General features: G+C 50.7%; 1 protein-coding gene across 2 annotated transcripts; it reads right to left on the bottom strand.

Annotated features, from left to right (window-relative positions):
• Positions 1-762: 762 nt before the first annotated feature.
• On the bottom strand, positions 763-7,817 carry APH1A (aph-1A gamma-secretase subunit). 2 transcript variants are annotated; one of them, XM_075283234.1, is made up of 7 exons: positions 7,691-7,817; positions 6,388-6,558; positions 5,763-5,836; positions 5,556-5,678; positions 4,663-4,790; positions 4,437-4,560; positions 763-2,640 (listed from the first exon to the last, which is right to left on the bottom strand). In XM_075283234.1, exons 1-7 carry the CDS (start codon positions 7,801-7,803, stop codon positions 2,576-2,578), a joined length of 798 nt encoding a protein of 265 aa, XP_075139335.1. In that variant the 5' UTR covers positions 7,804-7,817; the 3' UTR covers positions 763-2,575. The 2 variants fall into 2 exon arrangements, with proteins under 2 accessions (XP_075139335.1, XP_075139336.1); XM_075283235.1 differs by having other exon boundaries at positions 763-2,593.
• Between the last annotated feature and the right edge of the window lie 2,682 nt (positions 7,818-10,499).

The raw sequence follows: 10,499 nt of genomic DNA, 5'->3' as shown, positions 1-10,499 counted from the left end.
CAGAGCTGCGCTCACTATTCTGCTGGTACAGTCACTGTGTACATACATTACATTACTTATCCTGTATTATACTCCAGAGCTGCGCTCACTATTCTGCTGGTACAGTCACTGTGTACATACATTACATTACTTATCCTGTATTATACTCCAGAGCTGCGCTCACTATTCTGCTGGTACAGTCACTGTGTACATACATTACATTACTTATCCTGTATTATACTCCAGAGCTGCGCTCACTATTCTGCTGGTACAGTCACTGTGTACATACATTACATTACTTATCCTGTATTATACTCCAGAGCTGCACTCATTATTCTGCTGGTACAGTCACTGTGTACATACATTACATAACTTATCCTGTACTGATCCTGAGTTACATCCTGTATTATACTCCAGAGCTGCGCTCACTATTCTGCTGGTGCAGTCACTGTGTACATACATTACATTACTTATCCTGTATTATACTCCAGAGCTGCGCTCACTATTCTGCTGGTACAGTCACTGTGTACATACATTACATTACTTATCCTGTATTATACTCCAGAGCTGCGCTCACTATTCTGCTGGTACAGTCACTGTGTACATACATTACATTACTTATCCTGTATTATACTCCAGAGCTGTGCTCACTATTCTGCTGGTACAGTCACTGTGTACATACATTACATTACTTATCCTGTATTATACTCCAGAGCTGCGCTCACTATTCTGCTCTCAGCACTTGCTCCTCCTTGGGCCTTGTTCACACATGAATACACAACATAACCAAGAATTCGTCTTTATTGGAGAAATGTATTGCAGGACTGTAAAAACAGTAGTGATCACTTTGTACATGTTCATTCGCTGCTGACAGGACGAGGCCGTAAACCCTGCAATGCATAGTCGGATAATGGCTGCGGAAAACTACAACAAAAATTCTTTGGATTTTCTCAAAGACAAAAAAAAACAAACAAAAAACCTCCCAAAACCACCCACAACACCTACGTGGCAGCTTGAGATTAGCCCATATAGCCTGTAGCACACTGGCCGCTGAAGGGTTAAAGGGATTGTCCATCTGAACCATTTGGTTGGGCGGAGCTTATGGCCAGTATATAGAGAGCGCCCCTTCCTGTGGGCCTTATTTATGGTCGCTGAGTCTGGTAAGGGTCACTCCTTACCAGACTCATGGGCCATTGGTGGATTTTTTGTTAAAAAATATATTTTAGGGGGAAACGCTCAAAACGTCTCCTTTTTAACGATACGAACAAACATGGCGCCCTCTACACGTAGCCAGTAGTTCCCGCCGCCTCAATTTAAAGGGGTTTAGAAAAATATACACTTTATACGAAAAACAGCTCCACCCCAGTCCACAGGTTGTGTATGGTACTGCAGGCCCCATTCACTTAAAGTGATTTGAGCTGCAATACCTTACAAATCCTGTGCACAGAGGTGGCGCTGTTTTTGGATGGCAGTTGCCACGTTTTTGTAAACTTGGACAACCCCTTTAACAGGTTTTAAAGGAAAACTCTACTTATCAATTTTCATATGACAAATCTGCTGAGCACCTTTATAAACCCTTCGCTTTACTCCTCTTGTACGGATGTTGAGGTGGATTTTCTTCTCCGATCCCATGTAAAGCGCCATTCAAAATTCTACCGTTTTCCTGTATCAAACATGGCACTGAAGCAGGTGACGGCTACGCAGGTCACCTGACTGACAACGGGGCTGGGCTAAACTGTAGTCTGTTGAACCCAATAGAATTTTGAAAGCAGCTTTGGATGCGATTGGTGCAGAAGTCGCAACAGTTAGGAATTGGCACAAAAACAGTAAAGCAAAAATATTTACAAAGTCGGTCAACATGTTATGCCGATTTAACCCTTCGAATAAGCCTTTCAAAATGGAAACTGGGCTACTGTCTAAGGGCCTTAGTTTGCCTCTCTCAAAAATTATACATATATCTATCTAGATACCAAGCAGCTAAAGATTCAATGAACTAAAAAAAAACTTAATGTGGCACCATAATACCTCCTGACACATCTCTGAGGTTCGGTAAGTACTGTTAGTAGGTCAGTGCGGACAGATCATCCTGCAGTAAGATGAGAGTTGTAGTCGTTACATCCTGGCGTACAAAAAAAAGGACTGGAAAAGGCGGAAAAAAAAAAAAAAAAATCGAAGGTCCAAAGAACCTCCTTCACCTGCCAAAGACCTCCTCGGACCAAACCATTCTTCACTTCCTTCCGAAAAAAAAAAACCCCCTAAAAAAACGCCGTAGACCGGTTGAGGATCCCAGTAGAGCAGCGCGCGGGCCGCTGGCGAGTTTGACCACTTGTACTGGTTTTTCAATACATGATGAGCAATTCCAGATTGCCCCCACAGCCTGAGTAGGCCCAGAGCCGGCACACAGGACGGAAGGAGCTGGAGGCCAAACCGAAGGAACCTAAGGACGAGGAACAGGTCCGTCTTATCGTATGACGGGGGGGGGGGGGAGGGGCAGAGGGGAGGAGTAGAAAAGGGGGGCCGGCTTCTGGGAGAGAGGAGCACTTGAATGGTGACTCAGTTAATGTCTGTAGGTGGCTGCACGGCAGCTGAGCGGGCCTCAGTCCTCAGTGGGCACCTGAAGAGCAGAATAGACCATAACCTGGTTACTCTCCTGACGTTTGCCTGCAGAAACAAAACGGTTTCTGTTTTACCTATTAAGCCATAAGCGGCTCGGGCGCAGGCTTATCCTGCAAGGGGAGGGGGCTGGGGAGAGGGGTGCTGCCTGCAGGAAGGGGAGTCCTTACTATGGTCCCCCCTTATAGTATGCACATGACTGGCAGGCAGCAGAGGGGGGCGCTATATATGAATATATCAATGTGACTTTTAGGGTAAGTTCACAGGGGGTTTTGTGGTCTGGATCCGGAGGCTGACTCAGGTTCCGGACCAAAATACGGGTAATTGTGAGTGGATGCCGTTCGCCCGCTCCACATTAGGCCCAATAAATGAGCCTAGTCAGGAGGAGGGAGTGTCTTCAGGGGGACGTCACGAGGCGAGTCCGTCTGAAAGAATGAGCATGTCGCTTCTTTTTTCCGGGAGCCGGAACAAACAGAACTGACCGGCTCCCACTGATTTCAATGGGAGCCGTCTTTTTGGTCAGGGTTTTGAGGCGGATACGGCCTGACCAAAATCCCCCGTGTGAACTTACCCTTATAGGAGAAATGCCCCAACTGCTGATGTCAGTTTGCGGGAATATCAAAACTTTTTTTTTTTTTTTTTAAAGGGATCCTACCATTAAAATGCAATTTTTTGTGACTAACATGTAGCCTTAAGAAAGTCTATTCTTCTCCTATGTTTAGATGTCTTCTCCGCGCCGCCGTTTGGTAGAAATTCAGGTTTCTGTTGGTATGCAAATGAATTCTCTCGCAGCACTGGGGGCGGGTCTCAGCACTCAAACAGCACTGGTGGCGTCCCCAATGCTGCGAGAGAACTCTCCAGCAATGCCTCCATCTTTTTCATGAACTGGCCTCTCCCTATGTCCTCTTCCGTCCTGGGTTTCAATCTTCTAGGCCTCGGGCCTAGAAGAAGACTGTGCATGCCCGGGCCACAAGAAAATGGCCGCTTACACCAGCTTACATTTTCTTGTGGCCGTGGACATGCACAGTCGGCTCTGCCCAAGGCCTAGAAGATTGAAACCCAGGACGGAAGAAGACGCGCAGAGAGGCTGTTCCAGAAGAAGATGGAGGCGGCGCTGGAGAGTTCTCTCGCAGCATTGGGGACGCCCCCAGAGCTGTTTGAGTGCTGGGGCCCGCCCCCATTGCTGCGAGTGAACTCATTTGCATACCGACGAAAACCTGGATTTCTACCCAACGGCGTCGTCGAGAAGACATCTAAAGGTAGGAGAAGAATAGGCTTTCTTAAGGCTGTTCCTACGTGTTAGGCAGAAAAAAAGGGATTCTAATGACGGATTCCTTTAAAGGTCTTATAAATTAATTTTAGGGCAGATCTACGGGGTCTTATATGCGTTCGGTTGACACAGGTTACTATAGGGCAGGGCCTATCCTACTCCATGTCATCAGAACAGAATGGCTGTATGATCCGAATGTATTTTGTTCTGCATTCATGTCTATAGGGGCTTCTGGTCCATTCCAGGTCTTATCCTGTTGGAGTGGATCGGAAGCCCCCCATAGACCTGAATGCATGATGAAAGCATGCTCTGTCATGTGCATGGGGTGTTCACCTGACACCAGACCCTCAGCAGCTGTGAGACCCCCGGGGTCTGTACCAGGATTCAAGTCTCCGCCTAACACGGAATGACTCCTACACGTAGGTCTTGGATAGGACGAGGCACTGACACCAAATACAGGCGAGCCCTAGTCTATCAGTTCATGCACTCTAGTGTTCCCTGTTATCAGCCACCTCACACTAGTGGGATTCCTGACAGTAAGTGCACTCAGTAGATCAGGTTGCACTGTACTTACAAGCAAGGCATTTGCGTATGTTGTGGTGGTTGCCACCGGCGGCCACGAAGGCCCAGACTCCCATGCCCAGCGTGATGATGTAGATGGGGATCAGGCTGGCCTCGTACAGCGGGTTCAGGAATGTCTGCAAAACACGAGAAATCAGAGGGAATTCATCAAAAACCTCAGTGTGGTGACACTACAACTCCCAGCATGCCCTGACAACATACACAGGACCCCGACTCACCAACCCAGAGGTAATCAGGTGACTGAAGACCACGCCCACAATGTGGATCGGTTTCCGCTTTTCGCAAGCTGCAAAGAAGATGATACCCCAGAAGGTGTGCAGGAATACAATCGCCATGGTCAGGAATGCTGCAGGAAGCAATGGCGGACATGAGATGTACAGTCACTATAGGTTCCCCCATTAGGCCACACGTCACCCCTTCCCATTTTTCGTTTTGGAATTAGGAGGTCTGATCAGCCCATACAACATCCTGTAGGTCGGAGGTCGACGGCGAGCCCCCGGACCGATCAGCTGTATGGACCCCCTATATGCAAGCAGAAAGCTGAATCCACTGTATTGCGGCCGGGCACCGTCACCACAGCTCAGCGCTCATTGATGTCACTGGGAACTGCAGTGATAGTGCCCGACTGCAATGGAGCTTCTGTACAGCTGATCAGCACAGGGGCCGGGTGTTGGCCCCCTACCGATCATGTATTCATGGGCCATAAAAAACATTGAGCCTGGACACAATCAGCTAGGCACCGCCAATGTGTCACATCTATAGTGCCGGCCTTGGCTGTACCGTTATGGTGGGGGGTAATTTTCGTGCTTGGACTCTTCCTCTTCTCGGGCCAGTGACATCACATTAATCGGTCACATGACCACGAAGTGGATTAGTTCCATTCCAATGAATGGGGCTGAGCTGCAATTCCGAGCACAACCACTATACAACGTACGGCGCTGTGCTTGGTGAGTGCTGCAGTGAAGAGGCCACAGCACTGGATATCACAGCCCCGGACAATCCCTTTAAATGGAACAAGTCAATGATTAATCTTCCGATCCTCAGCTCCCCCTAGTGGTGGCACAAAGGGGGCTCCGTAGAAAATCAAATAGGTCTGGAACGGAGAACTTACCTGAAGTTAGGAAATAATACTGAGAATCTCCGTGAACGCCCACGATACCGGGACCGACCGCGTCCGCCAGGATATTAATAACGGAGAAGACGCCGCTGATGATCCCGAAGGAGAAGCCGGACACTGCGGGAGATGAGACAGAAGCGTAAGAGGAGAACCCGGAGGTGACCCCTGACCCCATCCCGTCACCTAGAAGGATCGGCTCACCATACGCCATCTGCTGGATAGAGATGGGAGAGCGTCCATCCTCGCTGATGGTGGCCAGACCCTCATCCGCCTTCCTGCAGGGGGAGAGAAGGGGCAGCCGTGATCATCCTAAAATCTATCCTGACCTGATCCTTTCCCTAGAGCTGCGCAGCGCAGGTAACATCTATAACTGTATGCAACTGTACCAAACCCTCAGCTGTGAGAAGAAAAGTTAGTTAAAGGGAGTTTCCAGGCGTTTCGTAACCACTGGGGGTCCAACAATCAGCTTACGTTTATCAAACATACGGTACGGCAGTAGCTCAGTCCCATTCAAGTGAATGGGACTGAGCTGCATTACCAAGCCACTATACAATATACTGCGCCGTACTTGGTATTCAATGAAGAGGCCATTTACTCGAATGCTGCGCGCTCTGCTGATCTGCGGCGGCCCCCACCAATCACATATTGATGATCTAAGGATAGGTCATCAATGAATAAGCCTGGAAGACCCCTTTAAGGCTTTAACCCCTTGGTCACGTGACCCTGCAGTAAGCCCTCAGGTGCTATTCACAGCCAGCCAGCAGACTCCCCCCCCCCCCCCCACGGTTCACGTCTCATCTGATTGGCTGCTGCGGGCGGCACTTACTTGAGCAGCCTGTAGTAGGCGTATCGGAAGGCTTCCTGTAGCAGGACAGAGATGGCCGCCCCGAATATTAACAGTCCGTACTGGAGACTGGAGTTATTCCTGTCACTGACCTGGACGGAGATGAACCAGATCAGAGAGGAGAAGAGGACGGACACCAGCCAGAAGAACGAGCTGCCGGGGAGAGAGAGAGACGTCACATTATGTCTATTGTCAATAAAGCTTGTTCACATGATGATAACATCACTATACCGGCACATAGATCAAAGCAAGCCACTAGTATCCTGAGATACTCTGTGCTGCTGTGTACTCTGCTCACCCACAAGGTCTTCTCAAACCTCTGACATACACAAACATCTCTCCTGAAATACTTTGTGCTGCTGTGTCCACCCACTACTGCGCTTGCCTCCATTCCTCTCCTCACATGACACTGCCCTGTCCTCATTATGTCACATGGACAGAACCCCGTCCCCGAGATAAGGATAGACACTTCCTGACATACTCTGTGCTGCTGTGTACATTGCTTTTCCCACTGGCTGCCTGCAGAGATCCATTACTGCCCTTATCACATGACATGACTCCACCTGACATACTCTGTACTGCTGTGTACATTGCTTTTCCCACTAGCTGCCTGCAGAGATCTATTGCTGACCTATCACATGACATCACTCCTCCTGACATACTCTGTGCTGCTGTGTACACCACTTTTCCCACTAGCTGCCCGCAGAGATCCATTACTGCCCTATCACATGACATGACCCCACTCCTCCTGACATACTCTGTGCTGCTGTGTCCACCCACTACTGCGCTTGCCTCCATTACTCTCATCACATGACACTGCCCTGTCCGGATTGTGTCACATGGACAGAACCCCGTCCCCTAGATAAGTATAGACACTTCCTGACATACTCTGTGCTGCTGTGTACATTGCTTTTCCCACTAGCTGCCTGCAGAGATCCATTGCTGCCCTATCACATGACATGACTCCACCTGACATACTCTGTGCTGCTGTGTACATTGCTTTTCCCACTAGCTGCCTGCAGAGATCCAAAAACAAAGAAGCACACGCCTCTCCTGAAATACTCTGTGCTGCTGTGGGCGCTGTTCTTTTCACCAGCCTCTATACACTATTGAGAAACAATGACTCTCCTAAAACACTCTGTGCTGCCGTGGGCACTTCTTCACCCCCCTCACCACCTAAGACATACATTACAGACATCGCAGCCCGTCCTATAACAAAACATAAAGGGACCCCAGCCCCAAATCCTAAGGCAGCCTGGCCCCACACACCGCTGCAGTACCATACCCGGCCACTAGGATGATGACTCTCAGCGGGTCCCCGGCGATCGTCAGGATAAACAGCGACAGAGCCGGCCCGAAGGCCACAAAGGTGCAACCGAAAAAGACGGCCAGCCCCATCTTCCCGGAGCGCCACTTCCGCCTCCCCTGTACGGAGGCCGGCTAGGGACAGCACTACAAAGCGGGGTCACGTAACGTGCGGCGGCCTGAGGCATGCCGGGAGATGTAGTCCTCCATTGGGTGGCTGATAGGCGGCGGCTGCGGCAGGTGAGGGGCCCCTCAGGCATCATCTCCATCATGTCATGGACGTCTATACAGTAATATGTCATGTACAGCTAATACATACCATTCACTGACATTGTTATACTGAGGGGTACAGGGCCATATGTCTGGGTGTGTCTGTACACCCCTATATAGAATATATATATATATATATATATATATATATATATATATATATATATACAGTATATCACATCACACACACACATATATATATATATTATAATCACTCTTGAAGGCGGTTTCTTATTATAATGGCGCCATTTTACCTCACAGACCAAAATGGCATCCAAGTCTTCCAACCTAATAATAGTAATGGCCCCCATGCCGCCTCCTTTGAACTAGAGAGCCCCTATAACCAGCTGTAGCTGTTGGTGTTCCCTAATAATGTAGTCCCCCCACCACAACCATGGGCAGCGGGGGCTCCCATTATACCTTTTCTGTAGACCTACATACCTCCCAACTTTTGAAGAACGGAAAGAGGGATAAAACGCACAGCGCGCTGCGACAAATTTAGCTCCACCCACTTTTATGTTGACTCCACCCATTCACATTCATTTTTCATGTGCCCCCCCATACAGTATAATCCTCCTACAGTCACCCGTACATTATATGTCCTCCACCCATCTCTGCCCCCAGATTCATGTCCTCCCATCTCTGCCCCCAGATTCATGTCCCTCCTCCATCTCTGCCCCCAGATTCATGTCCCCCCATCTCTGCCCCCAGATTCATGTCCCCTCCATCTCTGCCCCCAGATTCATGTCCCCTCCATCTCTGCCCCCAGATTCATGTCCCCTCCATCTCTGCCCCCAGATTCATGTCCCCCCATCTCTGCCCCCAGATTCATGTCCCCCCATCTCTGCCCCCAGATTCATGTCCTCCCATCTCTGCCCCCAGATTCATGTCCCCCCATCTCTGCCCCCAGATTCATGTCCCCCCATCTCTGCCCCCAGATTCATGTCCCCACATCTCTGCCCCCAGATTCATGTCCCCCCATCTCTGCCCCCAGATTCATGTCCCCCCATCTCTGCCCCCAGATTCATGTCCCCCATCTCTGCCCCCAGATTCATGTCCCCCATCTCTGCCCCCCAGATTCATGTCCCCTCCATCTCTGCCCCCAGATTCATGTCCCCCCATCTCTGCCCCCAGTTTCATGTCCCCCCATCTCTGCCCCCAGTTTCATGTCCCCTCCACCTCTGCCCCCAGATTCATGTCCCTCCTCCATCTCTGCCCCCAGATTCATGTCCCCCCATCTCTGCCCCCAGATTCATGTCCCCCCATCTCTGCCCCCAGATTCATGTCCCTCCTCCATCTTTGCCCCCAGATTCATGTCACCCCATCTCTGCCCCCAGATTCATGTCCCCCATCTCTGCCCCCAGATTCATGTCCCCCCATCTCTGCCCCCAGTTTCATATCCACCCATATGTGCCCCCATTTTCATGTCCCCCCATCTCTGCCCCCAGATTCATGTCCCCCCATCTCTGCCCCCAGATTCATGTCCCCCCATCTCTGCCCCCAGATTCATGTCCCTCCTCCATCTCTGCCCCCAGATTCATGTCCCTCCTCCATCTCTGCCCCCAGATTCATGTCCCCCCATCTCTGTCCCCAGATTCATGTCCCCCCATCTCTTCCCCCAGATTCATGTCCCTCCATCTCTGCCCCCAGATTCATGTCCCTCCATCTCTGCCCCCAGATCCATGTCCCTCCTCCATCTCTGCCCCCAGATTCATGTCCCTCCTCCATCTCTACCCCCAAATTCATGTCACCCCATCCCTGCCCCCAGATTCATGTCCCTCCTCCATCTCTGCCCCCAGATTCATGTCCCCCCATCTCTGCCCCAGATTCATGTCCCCCCATCTCTGCCCCCAGATTCATGTCACCCCATCTCTGCCCCCAGATTCATGTCCCCCCATCTCTACCCCCAGATTCATGTCCCCCCATCTCTGCCCCCAGATTCATGTCCCCTCCATCTCTGCCCCCAGATTCATGTCCCCTCCATCTCTGCCCCCAGATTCATGTCCCCTCCATCTCTGCCCCCAGATTCATGTCCCCTCCATCTCTGTCCCCAGATTCATGTCCCCCCATCTCTGCCCCCAGATTCATGTCCCTCCATCTCTGCCCCCAGATTCATGTCCCTCCATCTCTGCCCCCAGATTCATGTCCCTCCATCTCTGCCCCCAGATTCATGTCCCTCCATCTCTGCCCCCAGATTCATGTCCCTCCTCCATCTCTACCCCCAGATTCATGTCACCCCATCTCTGCCCCCAGATTCATGTCCCTCCTCCATCTCTGCCCCCAGATTCATGTCCCCCCATCTCTGCCCCCAGATTCATGTCCCCCCATCTCTGCCCCCAGATTCATGTCCCTCCTCCATCTCTGCCCCCAGATTCATGTCCCTCCTCCATCTCTGCCCCCAGATTCATGTCACCCCATCTCTGCCCCCAGATTCATGTCCCCCATCTCTGCCCCCAGATTCATGTCCCCCCATCTCTGCCCCCAGATTCATGTCCCCCCATCTCTGTCCCCAGATTCAT

The sequence above is a fragment of the Leptodactylus fuscus genome, chromosome 7, assembly GCF_031893055.1.
Source record: "Leptodactylus fuscus isolate aLepFus1 chromosome 7, aLepFus1.hap2, whole genome shotgun sequence".
NCBI classification, from domain to species: Eukaryota; Metazoa; Chordata; class Amphibia; order Anura; family Leptodactylidae; genus Leptodactylus; species Leptodactylus fuscus.
Note: the sequence above shows the minus strand (reverse complement) of the source record. Positions and strands in the feature narration are given on the sequence as shown.